We start from the raw sequence: 26,876 nt of genomic DNA on the forward strand, positions 1-26,876 counted from the left end.
ACTGTGCTATTGCTCAAATGCACCTTAGAACACAATGTCAGAATGCACATTAGAACACCATGCTAGAGTTAGAATGTAGCTAGAATGTAGTCTTAACAATCTAAACACTAAAAGCACATAATTCAAATAAAAACATGTTTTTCCTCTTGCTCTGAGGAATGTTTTTTTCAGTGTATGGACACCTGGAGTGAGTAGGCAAGGAGCAGGTGACATGGGGCATTGTGACATCCACCCAAATACCAGGAGTTGTTTGTCAGGAAGGAGGGGAGGGAGAGGCATAACTCATAGCTTATTTTAATCTATATTTTCCTGAAGAAATATCAGACTTCATCTCATTCAAATGCACCTTAGAATATGATGTCAGAGCTAGGGTTCTTTAAAACGCCATGTTAGAGCTAGAATATACCTTAGAACACAGTATCAGAGCTGGAACACACCTTAGAACACAATGCTGGAGCTGGAACGCACCTTAGAACACAATGCTGGAGCTGGAACGCACCTTAGAACACAATATAAGAGCTAGAATGCACCATAGAACACGTTGGAGCTCAAACGCACCTTAGAACACAATGTTGGAGTTACAATGCACCTTAGAATATAATGTCAGAGGGGTGGCTAGGTGGCGCAGTGGATAAAGCACCGGCTCTGGAGTCAGGAGTACCTGGGTTCAAATCCGGTCTCAGACACTTAATAATTACCTACTTGTGTGGCCTTGGGCAAGCCACTTAACCCCATTTGCCTTGCAAAAAAGAACCCTAAAAAATATGGGGGGGGTCCTTTAGAACACTGCTAGAACTCCAATGCACTTTACAACACAATGAATGTCCTACCTGGACTGCACCTTAGAATACAATGTCAGAGCTGGAATGCACCCTAGAACACAGTATCGGAGCTGGAACGCACCTTAGAACACAGTATCGGGGCTGGAACGCACCTTAGAACACAGTATCGGAGCTGGGGGTCCTTCAGAACACAACGTCAGGGGGACCCTTTAGAACACAGTGTGGGGGGGCGCCAGCAGGGGCCTTCCTCCAGGGCCTTGAGGGCCGGGGGGCTCCGGGCGCCCCCCAGGCCGCCTTCAGGAGGGCGGCGCCGGGCCCAGGCTCCCCGCCCAGCCGCGGGGCCCTAGAAGGCGGGGGTCGGGGCCGCCCGGAGCGGTCCCGTGCTCGGCGCGCGCATGCGCCGCCCTCGGCGCCGCTGTCCCGGCTCGGGCTCCGGACCCGGCAGTCCGGCTCCAGACCGGCCAGGAGCTGGCCCTGGCCTCCGCGCCTCCCGCGCTAGCTCTCTTCCCAGCCTCACTCCCCGTCCTTCGGCCCCGGGCGGGCCCCTCCGCCTCCCGGCCCCAGGCGGAGCCCCACTCCGGATCTGTCCTCGGCCAAGCCTGAGCTCCGAGCGTCCCGGGGCTCCGGGTGAGCGTGGCGGGGGGGCGGCGGGGAGAGGGCGGGGCGGGAGCAGGTGGGAGAGCTAGGGGGCAGGCGAGGCCCGGGGTCGGGACGGCGCCACGGCTGACTCTGCCCTCCGCCGGCCCGCGTGCCGGACCCGGGGAGCCTGCGCGCCCGGCCGGGAAGGGCAGAGCTGGGGGCGGCCTTGGACCGGGCGGCGGCCCAGCTCGGAGAGCCCGCGCGGGCCTGGCCAAGACCGGGACTCCTGCTGCTCCCAGGCTGCAAGTTTCAAGAATACAGTATCTCTGTGCCCAAACCTCCCCCTCCCTCTCCCTTTCAACCCCCCCCAAAGAAACATTGTCTCATGTTTGAAACACTTTAGTTCCGTTCTTAAGGGAAGTGAGTGAGGGGAGGAGAGAGCAGCGTCCCCCGGCCAGCTGCATCCATTTGATCCAGAGGAGGTGGACCGATTTCTCTGTGGGACACGTAGCTCAGGAACTCTGAGGACTCCCAATATTTCAGTTCAATTTAGGAAGTGCTGTGCTGAGTACAAAGATAGATATCCACAGGCCTAGCGTCAAGGAGTTTACAATGTAAAGGGGAGGAAGCCCTGCACCGGGACATAGCTAAATTAGAAAGGAGAGGGAGATAATTAATACAAAGGGGAGTTTCAAGCAAAGTGCTGTTGAAATTCCGAGGAGAGAATTTTCCAAAAGAAGTGGCATAAAATCATATATAGAGAGTTGGAAGGAATCTTAGAGTTCATTTACTCTAAGCCCCCTCATATTTGAGAATAATGTTAACTGATTTTTAATTAAGGTTTATATTTTATAACTGCTAAATATATATATACATATACATATATATATATAAAAAATCTGAGAGTTGCGAAGTATTTTGCTTACATAATCGTAGCTTCCCAGCAATCCTGAAAGATATTAGCAATGTTATTGTTTCTATTTCAGTTTCACACTTGGCAGAGTATTATTATCCCCAATTTACAGATGAGTAACCAGATCTCAATCTCCTGCCCAAGGTCTTGAAATTAGTATAAGACAGAGGCACGGGGTCATCTGACTTCAAATCCAGTCTTCATTATATAAAGATATTTTATTCAGTAACCAATGGAAAGCCATTGAAATTTTTTGAGCAAGGGAATATGGACAAACCTTGCATTAGGAAGATGACTTAGAGTTTAGAGGAGAGATGAGGCAGGGAGGGAGACCAAGTCTTTGTTTTGCAAATTTTGCAAATCTTACTGTATGACCCTGGGCCAGTCACTTCAGTTTTAGTTAAGCCTCAGTTTCTTCATCTGTAAAATGGGCTAGAAAAGAAATGAACAAGTCACTCCAGTATATTTGACCAGAAAACCCCAAATAGGGCAACAAAGAGTCAGACATGACTGAGCAACAACCAATTTTATACTTATCCAAACAAATTGACCTATGTCCAAGCAAAGTGTCTCATTTGTCCCAATTTTTCCCATACATCCTTAAAAGTTACTCCTGGTTCTATCTGTGGCCCTAGCTTATACTTAGCACTAACTTTATTTGCTCTCATAAATTCTAGGTCACTTCTTCCAGTGTTTGTCATCTCTTTTAAATCTTGCTGATATGTCACATAGAAATAATTCCATTGTCACATTTCCTGAAAAGATCTGAAGACTTGGAATTCTGGAAGAATTTGTTCAACAGCAATTAAATGCCTACCATATATAAAACACCAGTAGATATAGAGAGAGAGATACAAAGTACAGATGAGGCATTACCTCTCACTTCATTGGACTTATAGTCTAAGCAGAAGGATAAAATACATATAAAAACATACAATACTATATAATATCCTTTGTGCTGACTATAATATAATAAGGTTCTATTGGGTGGCAAAGAATAGTTCAGTATACTGGTGTGTAGTGGGGCAGTGAGAGAAGACTTTCTCAACTCCTTGCCTTTGCTACTATTTTTTGTGTCTAGAGAGTCTTCCTCTCTATTGTTTGTTGATGCTTACTCATTGTTTAAAGCTTAGTTCAGATGCTTCCTTCATGAGGAGACCTCCCAGGTAAAGACATCTCTTCCCTCAGCCTTGGCATGTTACTTTATTTGAACCTCATTCTTCACGTTTTGTGTATATATGTCTCATCCCTCTAATTCTAAGAGTCCATCCGTGTCTATGTAATGCCTTAGATTTATAAAATATTCTACATCCAGTATTCTATATGATTCTTTGAACCTCCTGAATTACCTTATAATTATCCCTTTTTTATGAATCAAAACATTGAGACTTCCAGAAACTGAGTATCTTAGCCAAGTTTGGCAGAGCCTGGATTCAGACCCATACGTTCTGAATCTGAATCCCTGATTTTTCCACTTTGGGTATCCTTGCTATTCTGTAAATTTCATGGAGGGAGATCCTGGGTCCTTTCAAACTGTTGATCTTTTTAAAAAAAATTATTTAAAGCAGTGGGGTTAAGTGACTTGCCCAAGGCCACAAAGCTAGGTAATTATTAAGTGTCTAAGGCCAGCTCTGAATTCAGGTCCTCCTGACTCAAGGGTTCATGCTCTATCTACTACAAGCTGTTGATCTTATTCAGCTCTTTATACGTTGTATTTCCTGAAGTGGTGAGATTAGCTCTTTGCTCACTGTAGGTGATAAGTAGTATTGACTTGAATTTAACAGTATGAGTAATGTCATGGATGTGAAAAAAGATGGTCTTCAGAAGATAGCTGAAGTGTACAAAATGAAAGGAGGAGTCATATGTAAAATGTCTTTGAAAGTAAATGTGGGGAAGAAGAATTAGTACTTTACTAGGTAGGTAATAAAAGAAACCATGGAGTTTGAAAGATTTTTTTTTCTCCATCTGAAATACTTTTTCTCTTCTACCCACTTGCTAACTCAGGAGAGTTACATGATGTGTCTGCTGTTCGTAGTTTCCTCTAATCTTGAGATAAGTTGAAGATTGGCCAGCCAGAGAGGTTATTTCCTGACTTCTGGCAAAAATTACCAGACAGTTTATCTACAGGTTATTTCCCAACTAGCCCATTGAACACACTGGGCTGATTGATGGGTCCCTTCAGAAGCTTCCTGGAGTTCCCCTTCAACTTCATGAAGGGACATCACTGCCCCTTCTCTGTTTTATGCTCCCATTCACCGTTTCACTTTTGAGGAGGCAGATTAATTGAAAGCTCAACATCTCTGAAAAGTTGCCAGCCCCTATTATTCACTGGGAAAAGAATAGAACCATCCAAGTTTGAGAGTTGAGACGTTAGAAGATGGACTATAGAATGCCGGAACAGGAAGTGATCTTATAACAGAGACCTTTACTGTTGAGATCCAACTGTTGAGGACTTAACTGTTGAAAGGGAAATTAGAATTTGATTTAAAAGTTATATAAGACAATCATAAAATTGTCAGATGATGCAAGCCTAGGAGGCACAGCTAGTATGTTGGGTCATAAAATCAGTATCCAAAATATTCTTAACAGACTAGAACAATAAAATTGAATCAAATTAAATATAAAGGCCTGCATTTGTGTTAAAAATATCAACTGTACAAGTTAAGGGATGGGAGACATTTGACTAGAAAGCAGCTCCTAGGAAAGACTTTAATAGGAGTTAGAAATGAAGAAAAGTCAACCAAATTCCAATTGATATTATATTGTATTATTAGAATCAAAGTATATGGAACATGAAAAGTACTGTTGTCTGTATTGGTAAGATCATAGACTATGTTAGAGAATGAGATCTATTTAAAAATAAGTGAAAATACCTTGTAAGAAAGTGACTTTGTATTATTCTTAATTGGAAAAGGAATTCAGACACCCTCTGAAGTCCATTCTGATTGTGAGAGTCTTTGTTTCTTTGTAGAAACACTTAGTATCAGGGCAAACTCTTCACAGCTAATAGAATTCTTCTGCAGTAGACTGGGAAAATAAGACTGGGAAAATAAGATTGCTAGAATAGGTTCTGCCAGTAATTCATGTTATATGGTCTAAGCTTTCACTACCATTCAGGATGACTGAGGAGCATTGTCCAATGAATGATATATTGAGGCATTGAAAGATCAGCAGACTTGGGTTTTGGTGAGTTCAGATCATCATTGGTTATATGATATGGTTGAAAGAACTCTAGATTTGGAGTGGGAGACCTTGGCTTGAATCCATGGCTCTAACTCCCTGTGGAACAATGAAAAACCCTTTCCCTTTCTGTACCCCAAGGATCTGAGAGGCCTTCTCTGCAAAATGAGGCACATCACAGAAAGAGGTGTTGTTAGCCCTAATCCCTACTGTGGAGACAATGAACAGTAATGAGTCCATGTGGGTGTGAGCACTCACTCACACACATACTCACATTCCCTCCCTCTCCCTCTTTTTCAACTGTCTTTTTTGCCTTTTTGTCCAGGACTATGGAAGAAAAATCATTATGCAGCTCTGCTGTCACCCTATTTCATCAGGAAGGCGTAAAGGGGGTCACATATCGGATCCCAGCACTGCTTTACATCCCGCCAGCCCAGGTTTTGCTGGCCTTTGTAGAGAAGCGTTCCACAAAGTGTGATACAGATGCACTTTATTTGGTGTTGCGACGGGGGCAGAAAGTGAACCAGTCTGTGCAGGTAACTGATCCCTCAACTTTGTCAAGGTTTCTTGGAAATTATTCTCTAAGAGTCTCTAAATTGAGAATTGTAGAATGTAGAGTACTGGAGCTTGGAGGGACCTTCATTCATAGAATATTGAAGTTGGGAGGGTCCTTTAGAGATCATTTATTTAGCCCCTAAACATATATATATATCTATCCCTATCTATCTATATCTATATCCATCTATCTATCTATCTATCTATCTATATTTATATATGAGAGAACTATAAACCTCACAAGGAGAAATGGGTCTGAGCCCTATTCTGGGAACTCTGGGATAGCATAGAGGAGGGTGGATCTTTGGATAATAGTCCTGTCAAGGAAATAGAACCACAGATGAAAGATTTTGGAGAAGAGATCTGTGTAAGGTCTTTTGGAATGTAAGAATTTGTGAATCCCAGGGGAAGGAACTTGTTAAGTGACTCTAGTGCTCTTAGTGGGCTTTTTCCCAGGGAAAGGGCAAAGACCTAGGCTTTAACTATTGGGTTTGCAATGAGGAGGAGGACTTTTTGAGGTCCTGTAGCAGGATCCTTGGGGAACATCCGGATCAGTGCTTCTTTGACCAATGGAACTAAGAGCCAAAAGACAAATTCCAAACTGATCAACTTGTCAGAGATTACACAGGAGCCAAGATCATTAAAGTTTGAACCCGGTTCCTCATTGAATAAATGAATGGGTCTGTATCATACATGTATTGAGATGTAACTTGTATTGAATATAGCTGCAAAAGAGAGAGCTTAACTCAGGAATACCAGACTTCTTTAAACTCCTGCTTTAAAAAAAAAAACAAGACAACAAATCACAGCATTTTATTTTCCCTCCAGATTCAAAATGTCCAAATTTATGTCTTTTCTTTTATAGAATCATAATATCTTAGATCTTGAAGGGATCTTAAAACTCATCTGATCTAACTGTTCATTTTACAACTTAGGAAACTGAGGCTCTTCTGGGAAAGGAGTCATCCAGTGTTACAGTTTAAAATATGACATAATAGGGGCAGCTAGGTGGCACAGTGGATAGAGCACCGGCCTTGGAGTCAAGATTACCTGAGTTCAAATCCAGCCTCAGATACTTAATAATTACCTAGCTGTGTAGCCTTGGGCAAGTCACTTAACCCCATTGCCTTGCAAAAATTTAAAAAACATCCAACCCCCCCAAATATGTCATAATAACAATAGCAATAATAATAATCACATTTATATAGCAATTAGTAGGTGCTACAATTATCTTCATTTTCCAGATGAGAAAATTGAGAAAAGTAGGTTAAATGCTTTGCCTATAATCATAAGACTAGTAAATGTCTAAGGCTGAATTTGAACTCTGTTGTACCTAGATATTATTATTGTTGTTGTTATTATATTCAGTCCCACTACCAACCACCATTTACACAGGCAAATACATTCTCCTATTCAATTAGAATATAACTCTGGTGCTGACAAGAAGCCAAACATAAAGCAGAATTTCCAGAGCTAGATTTGCATGCCAGCTCTGTCACTTTTAAACTGTGTGGCCTTAAATGGTTAATTTTCCTTCTTTTGGCCTCAGTTTCCTAAACTGTAAAATGGGTAGTTAGACTAAAAAATCTCTAAGGTTCCCTTCCAGAACTCATATATGACTCTAGGAAAGGACAATTTAGGGACAGCCAGATGGTGCAGTGGATCTCAGAGTACTGAGTGGCACTTAGCTTCAGACACTTACTTGCTAAGTGACTCTGGGGCAAGTCACTTAATCTTTGTCTGCCTTAGTGTCCTCAACTGTAAAATGGAATTAATAATAGCACCTACTTCCCAGGATTTTTGTGAGGATCAAATGAGATAATTTTTTTTAGTTTTATTTTTATTTAGCATCCCCCCCATTACATGTTTAAACAATTTTTAACATTTGTTTTTAAAATTTTGAATTTCAAATTCTCTCCCTCTCTCTTCACCTCCCCTCATTGAGAAGATCAGCAATTTGATATAGATTATACATCTGTAGTCAAGCAAAACGTTTCTGTAATAGTCAAATTGTGAAAGAAATTATAGATTAAAAAAATCTAAAGAAAAAAAGTAAAAAAAAGTATGCTTTAGTCTGTATTCAGACACCATTGGCTCTTTCTCTGGGGATGGAGAACATTTTTTCATAAATCCTTCAGAATTGTCTTGAGTCATTGTATTGCTGAGAATATCCAAGTCACTCACAACTGATCATCTCACAATACTGTGACTTATACACAGTACATTTGACTTTGCATCAGCTATTGGAAATCTTTCCAGATTTTTCCGAGGGCATCTTGCTCATCCTTTCCAACAGCAGAATAGTATTCCATGACAATTCAAATGACATTTTATTCAGCCATTCTCCAATTGATGGGCATCCCCTCAGTTTCCATCTCCCTGCCAACAGAAAAGAGCTGCTATAAATATTTTTGTTCATATGGGTCCTTTTCCTTTTTGGTTTGAGATACAGACCTAGTGGTGGCATTCCTAAGTCAAAGGATATGCAGGGTTTCACAGTCCTTTAGCATCATTCCAATTGCTCGACAGAATGGCTGAATCCATTCACAACTCCACAAACAGTATATTAATGTCTCATTTTTCCCACATTCCCTTCAATATTTGACATTTTCCTTTTTCTTTCTTATTAACCAATTGATAGGTATGAGGTAGTATCTTAGAATTCTTTTAATTTGTATTTCTCTAATTAATAGTGAGTTAGAGCATTTTTTCATATGGCTATAGAGAGCCTTGATTACTTCATCTGAAAACTGATACCTTTTGATTATTAATTGGATAAATGATTCTTTATTTTTATAAATTTGACTCAATTTTCTATATGTTTGGAAAATGAGACCTTTATCAATATCTCTCCATTCGATTTCCCTCTCACATTTCAACCCCTCCCACTCCCATTTATTCTTTTCTCTCTCCTTTCACTCTGTCCCTCCTAAACTGACTACCTCCTTCTCTCAGGCTGCCTTCCCTTCTATGTCACACTCATCTTCTCTTATCCCCTTTCCACCATCCTACTTTCTTGTAGGCTAAGATAGCCTTCTATGGTCATTAAATGTATATGCTACTCTCTCTTTCAGCCAGTTCTGATGAAGAGTAAGATTCACTCATTCTCCTTCATATCCTCCCTCTTGCCCTACACTGTAAAAACTTTTTCTTGCCTATTTTGTATGAGATAATTTCCTTTCTCCTTCTCCCAGTACAATCCTCTCTTTCCTCTTAATTTTATTATCCCCTCATATTCAACTCATGCCTGTACCATCTGTCTGTATACACTTCTTTTAACTGCCTAATAATGAGAAAGTTCTTAGGAGTTACAAATTTCATATTCCCATTAGGAATATAAATTATTTAACCTTATTAAATCCATTATGATTTCCCTTTCCTGTTTCTCTTTTTATGTTTCTCTTGAGTCTTGTATTTGAAGATCATCTGTTCTTTTCATCAAGAATTCTTGAAAGTCCTCTATTTCATTGAATATCCATTTTTTTCCACCTAAAGGATTATACTTAATTTTGCTGAGTAGGTGGGGTTTTTTTTTGGTTGTAATCCTAGCTTCTTTGCCCTTTGGAATATCATATTCCAAACTTGCTGATTCTTCAATATAAAAGTTGTTGTATTTCGCGTTATCCTGATTGTGACTCCACAATAATTGGATAGTTTCTTTCCGGCTGCTTGCAAAATTTTTCTCCTTGACTTTGGAAAATGTGGAATTTGGCTATATTTCTACAAGTTTTCATTTTGGTATCTCCTACAGGAAGTGATCAGTGCATTCTTTCAAATTCTGTTTTACTCTCTGTTTCTAGACTATCAGGACAGTTTCCTAAGATAATTTGAAAGATGATCTGCTAGGCTTTTGTTTTTTGATCATGGCTTTCAGGTTGTCCACTGATTTTTAAATTATCCCTTCTAGCCTTTTTCCACTAGGGGAAATTGACCCTCTTCTGCAGAGAAGTTTATTATTAAAAGCTATTTTTAAAAAATTATCTCTCCTGGATCTATTTTCAAGTCAGTTGTTTTTCCAGTGAGATATTTTACATTGCCTCCTATTTTTTCATTCTTTTGGTTTTGTTTTATTGTTTCTTGATTTCTCATAAAATCATTAGCTTCCATTGACTCAATTTTCATTTTTAAGGAATTATTTTCTCCAGTGAGCTGTTGTACCTCCTTTTTCATTTGGCCAATTTTGCTTTTTAAGGCATTCTTCTCCTCATTGGCTTTTTGTACCTCTTTTTACCATTTGATCTAGACTTTTTTCAGGTGTTATTTTCTTCTGTGTGTGTATGTGTGTGTGTGCGTGTGTGTGTTTCCTTTACCCAGTTGTTGATTCATTTTTGATGATTTTTTTACATAACTCATTTCTCTTTCCAGTTTTTCCTTTACATCTCTTACTTGATTTTCACAATCCTTTTTGAGGTCTTCCATGGCTCGAGACAAATTCATATTTTTCTTGGAGGCTTTAGATGTAGTATCTTTGACTTTGTCATCTTCTTCTGAGTGGGGTTCTGATCTTCCTTGTCACTAGAGTAGTTTTCTACGGTCAGAATTTTTTTCTTTTTGCTCATTTTTCCTACTCTGTTACTTGACTGTTAACTCTTTTAAAGTGGGGTTCTGTTTCCAAGGTGGCAGGTACACAGTCCCAAGCTTCAGGGGTTTTGTACAGCTGTTTTCAGAGATACATTTAGGGGCTTTTCAGTTTTCAGTTATTCCTGGGTGTTATGATCTAAGGAGAGCTGTGTTTACTACTTTCCTGGCCTGTACTCTGGTATGTGGATGATTACAAGAATTCTTTTCTGTTCTAGATTGGGGAGGAGGGTCCCTGATCCCCTGTGGCCACAAGCTCTGGTGTACTAATACTATTCCCCTTGTTGGAATTGCCACCAGTACTACAACCCAGATCTGACCATGGGCAAAGCAGCAAAGTCCTGCCTCAGAGCTAGCAAAGAACCCCCTGTAATCTCCTTCTGGTCTCACCATCTGCAGGTTGAGAGTTCTGGAAGCAGCTACTGCTAATTCAGCAGCTCCTAAGACTGGCTTCTGGTTTTCTGATCTGGTCTGCACTGGTGTAGCGCTGACCATGTGCACCAGACCTTTCCTGCAGATCTTCCAAGTTGTCTTGGGCTGGAAAATTTTTTCACTCTTTGTGTGTGTATGTGGGTGGGGTAATGTCATCCTAGAATTTGTTTAGAGTTATTATTTAAAGGTGTTTGGAGGGGTTCAGAGATAGCATTCATGAAGCAACTTAACACAGTTTCTGTCATACAAAAGGAGCTTAATAAATGCTTATTTCCTTCCCTTATCCCAAGGGTCAACCTGGCTCCCAGCACAGATTTAGAGCTGGAAGAGAGACATCAGAGTCAGCTGCTCCAACCTCCTCAATCTATAGATCAGAAAATTCAGACCTAAGGACCTTCAGTTAATTAAAAATAAACCTCTCAGTTTGACATTTAAAGCTCTTCCCTCTAGGTTTTTGGGATATCACTCTCTTGTGGTTCTTTTCTTACCTATCTTACTTCTCCTTCTCTTCTTTTTTTGCTTGTTCTCATCCAGGACCTGTCCTTAACCATAGGTGTCCCTCAAGGTCCTATCCTGGGCCTTTTCATCTTCCCATGTACCTTACTTAGTGTTCTATTAGCTCCTGTGGACCTCATTACCACCACTATCCAATTGTTTCTCAAACCTACCGTTTCTATCCTATATTCTCTGCTGCCCTCTAGTCTTACATCTCCTACTGCCTTTCAACCATCTCCAAATGGATGTCCAGTAGACATCCTCAACTCAACATGTCCAAAACTGAATTTTTTTTTTCTTTTCTTCTACACTGTTCGCCCCCACAACCCCTCTTCTCTATTATTGCATAGGGCAACACCACTCTCCCAGTCACTGGGTCTCACAACCTAGGAGTCATGCTGGATTCCTCACAATCTCTTGCCTCCCACATATGATCTATTGCCTTTAAATTATCTCTTGAATATTCCTCTCTGCTGACACTCTGTCCCTCTGTTCCAGGACCTTATGATCTGAATTATTGCAGTGGCCTGTTGGTAGAGCTATCTGGTTCAAGTTCTTCCCCTCTCCTGACCATTCTCCATTCAGCTGCCAAAGTAACCTTTTTTTTTTAAGGTTTTTGCAAGGCAAATGGGGTTAAGTGGCTTGCCCAAGGCCATACAGCTAGGTAATTAGTAAGTGTCTATCCTATGGTCAAATTTGAACTCAGGTCTTCCTGACTCCAGGGCCGGTGCTTTATCCACTGTGCCACCTAACTGCTCCTTGTGCTTTTTTTTTTATCTCCTTTTCCATTTGACCAATTCTGCTTTTTAAGCAGTTGTTTCTTTTTTCAAACCATTGACTTTTTTTGTTGTTTTTGCGAGGCATTGGGGTTAAGTGACTTGCCCAAGGTCACAGATAAGTAAGTGTTACGTTTCTGAGGCTGGATTTGAACACAGATTCTCCTGACTCCAGGATGGGTGCTCTATTCACTGTGCCACCTAGATGCCCCCAAACTGTTGACTCTTTTTTCTTAATTCTCTTGAAGCACTGTCATTTCTTTTCCCAATTTTTCTTCTACCTCTCTCATACGATTTTTATCTCCTTTTTGAGCTCTTCCATGAGTTCTTTCATCTCCTTGGTATTTGTATCTTGATCTTCCCTGGTACCATAATTACATTCTATGATCAGATTCTTTTTTTGTTGTTATTTGCTCATCTTTTTTTGACCTTTTCCCTTTCTTTTAAATTTGATCTCTGTTCTTGGGGAAGGGGCACTGCCTCAGACCTCTTGCTCCTGGGGTTGCAGGCCCTGGCTGTTTCCCTGGCACTGTCTTGATGTGGCTTGGAGACTCTTTTGTCATATGCTGGGCAGAGGGGCTGGGGTGGGAGGTGGCTCTCACTTCTGGTCTGGCTACTTGCCTGGTGCTGCACTGGGGTCCTCTCAGTGTGGTGTCTGGCATGTGCTGAGTCTGGGAGGCTACTTCTTCATTTCTCTGGGGCTGCTGAATTACTTGGCAGTTTTTCCAGATTGACATTCTTAAAGTGCAAGGTTGATCCTATCTCCCTCCTCCTCAATAAACTCTAGTGGCTTCCCGTTGTTTCAAGGAGAAAATACAAAGTATTCTGCTTGGTATTCAAAGCCCCTCATACCCTAGACCCTTCTACCTTTCCAGTCTTCTTACACCTTATTCCCTAGCACATATTTTCTGTCCAGTGGTACTAGCCTCCTGGTTAATCCACAAACAAGACCTTCCATCTCTCAGCTCCAGGCATTGTCTCTAGCTCTACCCTCCACTCCGACTCTTGACCTCCCTGGCTTCTAACATCCCCCCTTCTTCAAGAAGCCTTCCTCAGCCCCTGTTCACTATTACCTATTGCTCCTGTGTATAGCTTGCTTTATATCTTTGTTTGCACTTTGTCTCCCCATTAGAGTGGGAGCTCCTTGAAGGCAGGGTTGTTCCTTGTCCTTGTACCCCCAAGAACCTAGCAGAGAGCACCCATCATAGATGCTTAATAAATGTTTCTTGATTGACAGGCTTTCTGGCCTTCTGACATCCTCTGTCACCATGTGCTCTGATCCAGACACCATGATCTCCCCCATTTCCCCCACTTGTCTGCCCAGCCTGGAGCACTCTCTCTCCCCTTGTGCTCCTCTGCCTTCAGGTCTCAGCCAAAAGGTCCACCTGCTCTGAGAAGACCCCCCTGGTCCCCTTCATGGTAGTGCTTTCCTTCTCATATTTCCCCTATACAGACCATTGGTCTTGTTTGTACAGTTATTTGCCTTATTGTCTTATCCATTAAACCAGGACTTCCAAGAGAACAGGCACTAGGCTTTATTATTTGTTTTATTTTATCTTTATTTGTGTCCTCAGTGTTTGGACATATAGCAGGGACCTAATAAATGCTTGTGGATTTGATTTGATTTTCTACTCTGTGGCTGTGAAATCTTCAAAGACACACCATCTCTCTGGGCTTTAGTTTCTTCATCTGTAAAATGGACATTAGAAAGAGTCATATTTATTTTCAAGGCAGTATAGTGTAGAGGGAAGGACCCTGACTTTGGCATCAGGAAACCAGCTCTGATATATACCAATAGCTTGATTCTGCTCATCTTTCTTCACCCCTCCTCAATTTTTTTTTGTTTTTGTTTTTTGCAAGACATTGGAGGGTTTGCCCAAGGTCACACAGCTAGGTCATTATTAAGTATCTGAGGCTGGATTTGAACTCAGGTTCTTCTGACTCCAGGATCAGTGCTCTGTCCACTGTTCCACTTGGCTGCCCCCCCATTCTTAAAGTGAGGATAATAATCGTTGCATTATTTCCTTCAGAGGACCTCCTGTGGAGCAGGTACTTTATCAAAAACCTTTATAGCCCTATAGAAATGTGAATTAACATTCCTAATAGTAGCACTATTAATATTAATATTTGCAATAGTACTTAGACTACTGTATGTGGTTGTTGTGAGTATGAAACGGGATAACATACTTTGTGAGAGTATCCTATAAACATAAGATTTTATTATTATATCTTCCCTCTTAACCTTTTTTTTCCTAGATAGAAGAGGCATGTATTTTTAAAAGTATTTTCAGTTAAACATACAACACGTTTATTGTTTGTGCAAACATTTATTGGACACTTGATATCTAAGTCTCCTGGTTCTTCCCACACTCTTTCTCTCCCTTGTTCTTAGTGGGGACCTCAGGAGTCCCTGGTAGAAGCCACGTTACCAGGATTCCGCACCATGAACCCCTGCCCTGTTTGGGAGAAGAAGAGTGGGCGGGTCTTTCTGTTCTTCATTTGTATCCGCAACCACGTCTCAGAGCAGCAGCAGATCTGCTCAGGGAGGAATGCCGCTCGACTGTGCTTCGTCTCCAGCTCTGACCATGGCCGCTCTTGGAGCCAGATCAGGGACTTGACGGAGGAGGTTATCGGGGACGAGGTAGAACGCTGGGCTACGTTTGCTGTGGGGCCTGGCCACGGGATCCAGCTCCAGTCTGGGAGACTGGTCATCCCCGCCTATGCCTATTACATCTCTGGATGCCACTGCCTGGGGTGCCCATTCTCCTGCAACATCAAGCCCCATTCTCTGATGTTTTACAGCGATGACCTGGGGGCTACCTGGAAACATGGGCAGCCTATCCACTGTGGGGAGACCTTAGAATGTCAGGTGGCAGAAGTGATGAGTTCAGATGGCTGCTCTGTGTTATATTGCAACTCCCGTACCCATGACAAGTGTCGGGTTGAAGCGCTCAGCTTGGATCTGGGGGAACACTTCCTGAAACCTTCCCCAGTCCCGAAGCTGAAGGAGCCCTACCATGGCTGCCAGGGAAGTGTTGTAAGTTTTAGGACCATGAGAGGCCTTCAGGGAGAGGAAGCCCCAGATGATGTTGGCAACAGTAGCGTATCCAGCCAGCTAGAGTCTCTGGTCAACACTCCTGGACCAGAGCAAAATGGCTCCCAATCTCTTTCAGGACTCCTTTATTCACATCCAACAGACAAGAGACATAGGAAAAATCTTGGTGTCTATATGAAGGAGGGCTATCTGGAAGATGTTATCTGGTCCGATCCCTTTATTATTTACAAGGGCCCCAGTGGCTACTCTGACTTGGCTGTCTTTGAAACGGACAGTTTTGGGTGTTTGTTTGAGTGTGGGGAGATAACTGAGTATGAGCGGGTTGACTTCCTTGTATTATCAAGTCAAGATATTCCAAGGCTCAATCAGGAGAGGGCCAACCACTTCAATGTCGACTAGTTTTGGCCACTGCCCCCGCGGAGAGATGTAGAAACCACAGCTGCCTGTCTCTTTCCCAGGGTAATGGGGGTGTGTGATCATAATAGCTAGCATTTGTCTTTCTTTAATGTTTACAAAGTGTCTCATCAATCTGATTTCATTTGACCTTTACAACAGCCTCACCCAATAGATGCTGCTCTTATTATTCCCATTTTACAGGTGAGGAAACTGAGGCAAGCAGCAGATTAAAGCAAGCAGCAGATTAAATGACCTGTGATCATCTGGCTATTAGTCTTTGAGGTCAGATTGGAACTTGGGTCTCTATCCACTGTATCACCTAGTGCACCCCCACCCCAGTCCCATGGGTTCTGAAGATGGATAGAGAGGAGCCAACTTTGATAGTTGGAAAGAAAAGGAATGGACAAGCAAAACTCTATGATCTCTGCCCTCACTATTATTGGGAAATACAAGCACCCTGGATGGTCCATGCTCAGCCATTACCCTCTGCATAACCAATATTTAGAGACAGAAGGACCTGAGTCAAGTCAGCAAGAATTTATTAGACACCTTTTATAAGCTGGGCAGTGTGTCCAGAGAAATGGGTACAAAGAGTCCCTGCCCTCAAATAGCTCAAAGTCTGATAGGGGAGGAAAAACATGTAAATAAGTATGTATGAACAAGCTTTTTGCAGGTTAAATTGGAGATGAGTACAGAGGGAAGGGGTCAGCATGAAGGAGCACTGGGAGAGACCCTCTTGTAGAAGAGGTTCTTTAACAGAGGTGAACAGGGAGAGAATTCCAGGCATGGGACATGGAGACAGACTCAAGGATGGTACATTTTGTGGGAAGAACAGCAAGGAGGTGAGCATCCCTGGATGCTCTAGGTGTAGGGAGGGTAAGGTGTAGGTCTAGGTGTAGGGAGGGTAAGGTATAGGCAGACTAGGAAGATGGGAAGAGGCCAGGCTAGGAAAAGCTTTGGAACTTCTTGAGGAGGGTCCCCCAATGACTGATTGGAGGAAGGTCTGGAGTGGGGAGAATTTGCAATAGGATGTGTGTGAGGAAGGGCAGTGTCAGGAGAGAGATGTGACCAGGGCAGAGAGGACGGACAAATTAGATTCAGGGGGTAGAGATGGACAAGAATCAAGGACAATTCTTCAGGTTGGAATCTTGCCTAAAACATTTCTAACTGAGCGACCCTCAGTGGGCAAGTTCCTTATCCCTCACCTATAAAATGAGGAACCCAATAATTCCTCTCCTATGATTGTTGTGAAGATCTGTAAAGGAAACCAGAGAACCCTCCCCCCAAGTTTTGTAATTTCCCTTTGTTCCCAAAAATCCTCTTTCCAGGTTATCTTTCTCCCTTGAGCCCCCTTCTTTATCTTGGCAACTTTTTTCAAACTTCTTTCTGTTCCCTAGAAACTTTTTTTCCTGTCTGGGAAAAAGGCAGGAACCACATCATCATATTCTCTCTTTGGTCAGGATTGCCATGAGAAAGGGCAACTTTTTGAGAGGGTCCCATTTTACAACAAACTCAGAACAAGGGCAGCAGGTGGCACAGTGGATAGAGTACTGGATCTGGAGTCAGGAAGACCTATGTTCAAATGTGGCCTTAGGCACTCACTAGCTGGGTGACCCTGGGCTAATGATTTCATCCTGTTTGCCTTAGTTTCCTCATCTGTAAAATGACATGGAGAAGAAAGTAGCAAAGAACTCCAGTATCCTTGCCCAGAAAATACCAAATGGGGTCAAGAAGAATTGTGCAAGCCTCAATATCAACAACAGATCAAAGACTTTTATCAAAGGGTTGTCTTTGATGTCATCTTTGAAAAAATTGCTAAATAATAATCACAATAATAACTTGGTTGATGCTGTAAGGTATGCCTATAACTTCTCTTTGTTCTTTTTTTCCTTCAGATATCAGTGAGTAGGACAAGAATTACACTTAACAGATAAGGAGACTGAGGTTCAGAGAGAGGAAGTGATTTATCTTAGGCTTTGCCTCTAGGAAATGACAGGTTTAATACTCATGCTCCCATATTTTTTAAAAAATACCTTTTCATATTAGGTTGGGAAAGAAGAATCAGAACAAAAGGGAAAAAATCATGAGAAAGAGAAAAAACCATAAGCAAATTTTAAAAAGTATACTCTGATTTGCATTCAGACTTCATAATTTTTCTTTGGAGGTGGATGGCATTTTCCATCACAAGTGTTTTGGAATAGTATTGGATCACTGTATTGCTGAGAAGAGCTAAGTCTACCATAGTTGATCATCATACAATGTTGCTGTTCATGTGTACAGTGTTCTCCTGGTTCTGCTCATTTCACTCAACCTCAGTTCATGTAAGTCTTTCTAGGTTTTCCTGAAATCTACTTGCTTATGGTTTCTTACAGAATAATAGTGTTCCATTACAATCATATACCATAATTTGTTCAGCCATTCCCCAATTGATGGGCATCCCCTTGCTTTCCAATTCCTTGCTGCTATACATATTTTTGAACATGTGGGTCCTTTTCCCTTTTTTATGATCACTTTGGGATATAGACCTAATATTGGTGTTGCTGTATCAAAGGGTGTACATAGTTTTATAGAACTTTGGGAGTAGTTCCAGATTGCTCTCCAGAAAAATTGGATCAGTTCACAACTCCACCAACAGTGCATTAGTGGCCCAGTTTTTTTCCATCCCCTCCATCAGTGATTATTTTCCTTTTTCTTTTTGTTATTTTAGTCCATCTGATAGTATGAGGTAGAGCCTCGGAATTGTTTTACTTTGCATTTCTGTAATCAATAATGATTTAGAGTATTTTTCTTAATTTTTCTTAACATGACTATAGATAACTTTAATTTCTTCATCTGAGAACTGCCGTTAGTCATTTATAAATTGGGGAATGACTTGTATTATTAAAAATTCGACAGTTTTCTGAATATTTTAGAAATAAGGCCTTTAATAGAAACACTGCTTGTTAAAATTGTTTCCCAGCTTTCTTCCAATTTTGATTTCATTGGTTTTGTTTGTGCAAAATTTTTTAAGTTAATTATGGTTTTCATCTCTTATTTGGTCATTTAACTCCTCCCCTATCCATAGATCTGACAGATAAATTATTCATTGTTTTCCTCATTGGCTTATGGTATCACCTTTTATGTCTAAATTATGTACACATTTTGATCTTTTGTTTTAAATAAGTTCATTGTCTTTTTTTGGGGGGGGGGTTGCAAGGCAATGGGGTTAAGTGACTTGCCCAAGATCACACAGCTAGGTAATTAAGTGTCTGAGGCTGGATTTGAACTCAGGTCCTCCTGACTCCAAGGCCAGTACTCTATCCACTGCGCCACCTAGCTGCCCCTTGACCTTATTTTGGTTTAGGGTGTGAGGTGTTGGTCTGTGACTAATTTCTGTAATATTGTTTTGCAGTTTTCCCAATAATTTTTGTCAAATTGTGAGTTTTTATCCTAGAAACTGGAGTTTTTAGATTTATCAAATAGTAGATTACTGTAGTCATTTTCTTCTGTTTCTTTTGTACTTATTCTACATTCTCTTCCTAGATTCTCTGTTCTCTAGTTTCTATCCTATTCTGTTTCCTAGCCAGTACTAAATAGTTTTGATGACTGCAACTTTAGATCTGATACTGCTAGGCTACCTTTCTTTGCATTTTTTTCCCCATTAATTCACCCACATTTTTTTTAAATCCAAATATGATCCCTTCTGTCTGCGCCACATTGTCTCTCAAGCTATCACCCACTTCCATAACTTCTCATAATAGCCTTTGAAGGGCAAAGTCTAGGTAGGTAAGGCAAGAATCATCACCTAATTTCATAGATGAGGGAAATCTCGCCAACAGGTCTCAGAACCAGAATTTGATCCCAGGTTTTCCAACTCCTATATATTTCTCAGTATAATGAGTAGCTACTGCCATTCTTGGCCAGCTAAGTCCTGCTGTCACTTTGTGGGCAAGGCAGGGTTGACAAACAAGCCTCTTTTGTAATGGTGCTGTGCTCTGGGCTTCTTTCTAACCCTGTCATACTGTCTGTGGTTTTGTGGTCCTTATGAGATAATTAAATAATGTCCCTGGTCTATTCCTTATCCCTGGTTCCACTGAGATTCTTTCCTTTGGCTTTAGCTGGAATCCCAACTTGGATTTGGAAGTTTCTTGGAACTTCACACTTGTGTTTCACTCTCACACAACCCATGCAGACATCCCTGGAGATAATAAAACCTTGGTGACCCAACTGGACCATCTACACCACAACCTTACCTGTGGGTCTTAAGAGGGTTGTGGATTGGGCCTTCATTAAGGGACCTCCTGCAGCCTTTCACAAGTCAGGCCTTGGCCCAAAATACCTGCTTCCTTCCCATTTTGGCCTTGCCTTAAACACCCACCATAAGAGGTCAGACAGTCACCAAACATTTCTGAATTCCAATCATATGCCAATCATCCTTCTGGCCCCTCAAGAAGCTTCCATTCTTTCCTTTTGCTCTTGGGTATTTGCTTTTGCTCAGGGCATTTGTCTTAAAGAGGCCATGTTACAGTATGGCTGATTCTCAGGCGTCATAAGTGTTGGTTATTTCTTGGCTGGTTTTTTTTTTTTTTTTTAGGATTTTACAAGGCAAATGGATTTAAGTGGCTTGCCCAAGGCCACACAGCTAGGTAATTATGTGTCTGAGGCCACATTTGAACTCAGGTATTCCTGACTCCAGGGTCGGAGCTCTATCCACTTGCCAGCTAGCTGCCCCTATTTCTTGGTTGTTTTAAACCTGTTATCGGTGTCAGAAACCAGTGAGGAAAGTCCTTTATTAATGGGGTCTGTACTTCCTCTGCTCCTCAGCCTTGATCCCTGAGAGTTTAAGGGATTTCACTGAACCAATACATGTTAGACTGAGCTTCTGACTCCTGGCTAGCTCTACCAGAATGCCACCTTGGCTCCCCATCTTTGACCCTCCTCACATCTCCCAGGTCTGCTGATGTCTCCCCAAATCCTCTCATCCACTTACCTTGGAAACCTAACAGTTGCTTGTGATTCTTAATCTGCCCTCAAATCCACAAATTTAATGAACTTCCAAATCCTCTTAATCTTCTGTGATCTTTCTCCCTCCCTTCTGCTCTCCTTCCCTCCCTCTGGCAGGTTCAGTCCCTCTCTGCCCTTCACCTTGACTTAAATACTGTTTGGTGTTTTTGAATCAAACCATGCACTTTAAACCTCTGTTTTTGACACCTATATGACCCTGACCAAGTAATTTCTCTTGAGAACTCAGTTTTTTCTTTTGTAGAAGACCTTTAAGGTCCCTTCTAACTCTAGTCAGTGATCTTATGACCTGCCTTCCCTGCCTCCAGGGCCTTTTCCCCTCCAGTCAGTTTTGTACATCCTACCTTTGTACATCCAAACCCTTCAAGTTATACTGGGTCTAGGCTGTGTTGTGACAGTTGCCTCTGCTCAGCATGCTCTTTCTTTATGGAGACAGGACTAAGATTTTTGGGACAGCCCTTTAACCAAGAAGGCTCAACTCAAACCTAATTCAGAAATAGCCAGATGGCCCAGTGGGTAGAATGCTGAACCTGGAGTGAAAAAGACCCAAATTCAAATACAGCCTCAGACACAGAGATGGGATGACCTTGGGCAAATGACTTCATCTGTTTGCCTCAGTTTCCTCAACTGTGAAATGGGATTAATAACAGCACCTACCTTTCATGAGACAATATTTGCCTAACATATAGTAAGTGCTTAATAAGTGCTTGTGAACTGATCGACATCCTGCAGTTTTGCACATTAACTAGGAAGAAGGGCAGAATTGAAGAGCTGAGAGACCCTTCCTTCAGCCTCCATGAACTGAGGAGCAGAATAGTACCTGATGCCCACTGACCTTCTTTTCTTTCCCTGCCTCACTGTGTGCTGTAATGTGCTGTAATAAAGACTTAAACTTTTTTCCCTCAATGAATAGTATTTTATTTTTTGCAATTATATGTAAATATTTTTCAGCATTCATTTTTATAAAATTTTGTGTTCCAAATTTTTCTCCCTTATTCCCTCCCTTCTCTTCTCCCCATGACAGCAAGTAATCTGATATAGGTGATACATGTGTATAATCATATTAGATATATTTCCATGTTAAAGACTTAAATTTTAAGCATTTCTAGATTTTTCTGACTCATTTTTGAAAACTTTTGTCACAATATCTCAAGAAAAGATGGGAACATTACATAATAATTATTTTAATCTGCTGCTCTGACCATGTTCTTCTCAAACACCCTCAGTGGCACCCTATTGCTTGTAGAATAAACTATAAATACCTTAATCTTCTTATAAAGTCTGGCTTCCATCTCACTTTCCAGCCCTATTTGACCCTTATTGACTTTATCCACTCTAGATTTAGCTAATTTCCAATTCAATCGTTTCTTTTTCTGCCTCTGTATTCATGCTAACTTTCCTACTTTCTCATTCCTGCCAATTAAAACCCTTTTCTCTCTTTAAAGCCCAATTTAGGAGCCACCACCCCCATGGATCCTTCCCTGATTACCTCCAGCTGAAAATGATTTCTCCCTCTTTGGATTTTCCTAGGGCATCTTCTCAGGCCCTGCCCTAGAACATTCCATAATGTATTTACTTAGTTGGTTTTATATCACAGCTTTCTATTTCATTATAAACTCCTTAGGGAGAGAGATCATATCATTTCCTCACTTTTACAGGCCTAGCTCTGACCACCAGACTTTATTTATTCAATAGAATTGAGTTGAAGACATTGTTAAGTTAAAAGAAAAAAAAAGGCAGCCAGTCAAAATCCTTGGGTGATTGCAGGCTGCCAGAAAGGATACAATAGAAAGATTGAGCACCCTTTCAGGCAATTAGATATCTTAACTAGCAAGTGAATTGGATATAAGTGAGGCAGGGTACTCCCAGATGAGTAAACCCCCTTCAACAACGCAAGTGTCACCTCTGCCCAGTGTTGAGGGGGGGAGGAAGCTGAGGCCGAGTGTAAATTCTGCATCTGTGATCTATTTTGTATTATAATTGTATAGATGTAATGAGAGACTGAGATACAGGAGTAGAACCTTAGTCTTGTCTTCACAAGTCCAGAGGCCTTTCACTACACAGGATGTCCCAAAGTCTTTAGTGCAATTTTTAAACATTAAAACTTAAAACTGTACGAAAACTTTGGGCCATCCTTTCTTGGACTGCCTTTTAAACTAACCAGCTTAAAGACTCAAGGAAGCCTAATCCAACCAAGAGAAAACTAGTCACTGTAGGATATGTTTAAACTTATACCTCTACTTGGAATCCTAGACCCAGGCTTAGATAATTTTCAAGTATGGTGACCAAATTCATCAGGATACATCAGAATTTTGCAGGAGGAAGGGGGACCTGGACTTGTATGGACTGCAGTAACTTTTGGGTTTTCATTCAGCTAGACCTGTCAAGTCTACCATCCCCCCTTCCAAAACCATTTGATATTTGAGATTAATTATTAGATTAAATGATTGAAAACTCAGTCTCAGCATACTCTTCAGGTTTAGACCACTTCTTCCCCTTTCCCTTGGAGGAGGGTATTAAATGGAAAAGGAGTTTTTCTTCTGGTTTTTGAATGGTTTAGGATGTCTGAAATCATAATGAACAAAGAAAAAACCCTGGATTTGGCATCCCAAACTTTTTCTTTCAGTCCTTGAAAGCAAATCTCTTCCCTGCAAGGTTCAGTTGCCTCTTCTGATCCCCCCAACCTTGACTTTTTATGTTCCAAGGCCCCTTCCAGAGTTAACATTTTTTTCAATATAAATTCATTTCCTTCATGTCTAAAGTTCCTTCCAGCTATGACAATCATATTTCTAGGACCTCTCCTAGCTTGACATTGTTTTCTAAGACTCCTTCCAGTGTTGACATTCTGGGATGTATGGTTACTTTACTTATTGGTGTCTCTAATATTCAGTGATGTAAGAATTTAGAAAGAGAGCCATCCCAAACATAGACTCTTTGGTCACCAACTAGGAATAGAATCAGATTCAACCTATACTGCCTCTACCATATCCTTCTGAGAGAGAGCTGAGGGCTCCTATGAGAAAATCAACAACTGGCCTATGGACTTTGGAAAGTATGACAAGGCCAGGGAAAGCTGGAGTCTGGGAGGCTTCCTCTAATACAACACAAGGCTGACTTGCCAGGGCTTCTCAGTGAAATAAGATAGCAACTTTTTCCATTCCTACCCTAAACTTCATCCCCTGCATTTCACAATCCTAGGGCTGAGTAGAAGGGAACTCAGATGCCATCTAATCTAACCTATTCCTGAATGGGATTTACCTATTATGTTGTTAAGTTGTTTTAGTTGTGTCTGACTCTATGGGACCCTATTTGGGTTTGGGTTTTTTTTTTTTTTTGGCAAAGATCCTGGAGTGATTTTCCATTTCCTTCTCTAGTTCATTTTACAATTGAGGAAACCGCGGCAAACAGGGTTGACTTGCCCTGGGTCACATAGCTAGTTAAGTTACACTTGTCTGAGGACAATTTTGAACTCATGGCTTCCTGACTCTAGGAACTTTGTGTAGCATTTTCTTGTTTTTATATAACCCAAGTTTTTCCATTGCATTTTTTTTATCAATTCTTCCCAGAGAATCATCTCTGGTGACACAGTTTGAAGAAAGCAAAAATTTTGACAAAATTAAATAATGTTTGCAAAAATATCTGATATTATATGCAACTGGACTGTGAACTTGCCAATGGAGAGTCCTTTCAAAGGCAGTATCTGTCCTGGTGCCCATTTAACTTTCACTCAGCCAGACCCCAGGAGTCAGCTTAGTTGCTCAGTGGATAGTCCTGAGCTGAAAATCAGTAAGACCTGAGTTCAAATTCAGCCTCGGAAAATAGCTGTATGACTGGACAAGTCACTTAACCTCTATTTGCTTTAATCCTCTGGAGAAGAAAATGGCAAGCCACTCCAGCACCTTTACCAAGGAAACCTAATGGACAGCATTGGTGTACTATGGTCCCTGGGATCTAGGTGAGATAGACAATCCAACAGCTCTTACATGGTAGACACTCAGTGCTCTTTTCTCTACCAGTTGTGGTTCAGAGAGATCTGTGTTTGGACCTCAGTTGAAATTAATTCATGAGAGCTGTGAGCTAGGAAAATAGAACAGTTCTCTTTCTACCTTTGTGGAGAAGAGTTGGAATTCTATTTCCTTCCCTCCATCTCTTTTCTCCCATTGAAGTCAGCTTGGGTCTGGAAAAGTGACCCAGAGCAAGCTCCTTGTTAAGAGTATTAGATAACACAGCCTGAAGATTGGGCCAAGCATTTCAGAATTGTTTAACTTGCCACTTAGACAAGAAACCAAATTTGTTGGACTTGTTTGATTAAAAATTCTTGTCTGGACAGCAAGAAATAGGAACCATATTTGTGGGATGCAGTTGTGTATTTATGTGAATCTTTGTGTGTATTTGGTTGCAAGTCTTTGCATGACATTTCCCTGGAAATAATAACAGAATTTCAGAATTAGAAGGGGCTCTGGGATATAATTTAGTTTGATATCTCCTCATTGTTAACAGGTGGTAGGCTTTCTTAGGACTCCTCCCAAGAAGAAATTGATTCTTGATTTCAAGGGAATGATGAAGTGAGAGGTAAGCAGCACCATAGAGTCATATAATCTCAAAATTATAAGTGGTCTCAGAAGTTATCTAGTTGACAGGTTGATGACACCCTGGACAAGTACTAGTCTTAGAATCAGGAAGACTTCAGACTGTGAGACCCTTGGGCAAGTCACTTCACAGTTGATTTCCTCAGTTTCTTTAGTGGAAGATAATAACACCAACATCCCAGAGCTGTTATGAAGGATTAAAATAATAATATTTGTAAAGTGCTAAGCACAGTGTCTTTCACATATTAGCTCCCAAATAAATGCTTGTTTCCTTCTTAGTCCTAATCTGGAGTCCCCTTGACAGCATCCTCAGGGCAGGTTCCCATTTGGAGAACCACAAGGTCAGGAACTTCCTTCTTCCCAAAGCCTCCCTTTTTCCTCCAAGGGAATTCCCTCTAATTATTAGAAAGTCCTTCCTTAATTGAAGGTCTGCCCATCAGTTGGGAAATGGCTGAACAAACTGTGGTATTCGAATGTGATGGAACACTATTGTACTATATGAAATCGTGAGGGCAGGACTTCAGAATAGCCTAGAAAGACTAGCATGAACTGATGCTGAGTGAAATGAGAAGAACTAGAAGAACAGAATAAACATTAACAGCAACATTAGGTAATGATCAATTGTGATGGCCTCATTCATTTCAGCAATATAATAATCAAAGACAATTCTAAAAGACTTGTGATGGACAATAACATCTATATCCAGAGAGGGAACTGTGGTGTTTAAAGGCAGATCAAAACTTACTATCTTCAATTGAAAAGTTGTATTATGTCTTTTTTTCTTTCTAATGTTTATTTTCCATTCTGATTTGATTCTTCTTTCACAGAATGATTAATATGGATCTTTGTTTAGCATGGTTATCTATGTGTAGCCTATATTAGATTTCTTTCTATCAATGGGAGGAGGGGATGGAATGGAAGGAGAGAGAAAAGTGTAAAATTCAAAATCTTGCAAAAAATAATTGTTGAAAACTCCCATTGCATGTGGTTGGAAAAATAAATGAAATATTTATTAAAAAGAAAAAAATCCTTCCTTTTATTAAGCTGAAATTTGATTCTCAGCAGGTTTCTCCCATTGCCTCCACTTCTGCTTCTTGGACCCAAACAATACAAGGCATATTGCTTGCTTTATGACAGTCTCAGGCATTATCCAGTGACTATCAGAGGAAGGAGGAGCAAGAAGTGTCGGTTGGTGACTGCCTGCTGACGTATCCCAAAATATCTATCAACATAAGAATGATGGAGAGTTGGGATTGTGATAGATATCTGTTAAAACTTGACAATCATTATTTCAATCTTGGAAGAACTTAGGCATTGCTGCTGACAGTTTTGAAGTCCTATATAAGAAAATAAAAATTTTGGGAGGACAGATGGTGTGTATATATTCTTCACTGATATTGATTAAAGATGATACCTTCAGAAAAGAAATGATATACTTAGGAAGTAAACATTTGATTAAGAAGGTGGTTGGATTTTTGAACTGCATCTTAAAAGTATAGGAATGATGAATCTTTGGTCAGGATTGGAATGCATTTTATGAGGGCT

At 41.0% G+C, this 26,876-nt stretch overlaps 1 protein-coding gene across 2 annotated transcripts; it reads left to right on the top strand.

The window, feature by feature from the left end:
• Positions 1 to 1,240: 1,240 nt before the first annotated feature.
• On the top strand, positions 1,241 to 25,334 carry NEU3 (neuraminidase 3). Of its 2 annotated transcripts, XM_074216876.1 has the most exons (3): positions 1,241 to 1,409; positions 5,780 to 5,990; positions 14,683 to 25,334. In XM_074216876.1, the coding sequence occupies exons 2-3, from the start codon at positions 5,784 to 5,786 to the stop codon at positions 15,742 to 15,744; spliced, it is 1,269 nt and encodes a 422-aa protein (XP_074072977.1). In that variant the 5' UTR covers positions 1,241 to 1,409; positions 5,780 to 5,783; the 3' UTR covers positions 15,745 to 25,334. The 2 variants fall into 2 exon arrangements, with proteins under 2 accessions (XP_074072977.1, XP_074072976.1); XM_074216875.1 differs by lacking the exon at positions 1,241 to 1,409 and having other exon boundaries at positions 1,730 to 5,990.
• The last annotated feature ends 1,542 nt before the right edge of the window (positions 25,335 to 26,876 follow it).

The sequence above is a fragment of the Macrotis lagotis genome, chromosome 1, assembly GCF_037893015.1.
Source record: "Macrotis lagotis isolate mMagLag1 chromosome 1, bilby.v1.9.chrom.fasta, whole genome shotgun sequence".
NCBI classification, from domain to species: Eukaryota; Metazoa; Chordata; class Mammalia; order Peramelemorphia; family Peramelidae; genus Macrotis; species Macrotis lagotis.

Coding starts and splice junctions, on each gene's coding strand:
- NEU3 (XM_074216875.1), top strand. CDS start 5,685: ATGAGTCCATGTGGGTGTGAGCACTCACTCACACACATACTCACATTC. Junction 5,991..14,682: donor AAGTGAACCAGTCTGTGCAG/GTAACTGATCCC, acceptor CCTTGTTCTTAG/TGGGGACCTCAGGAGTCCCT.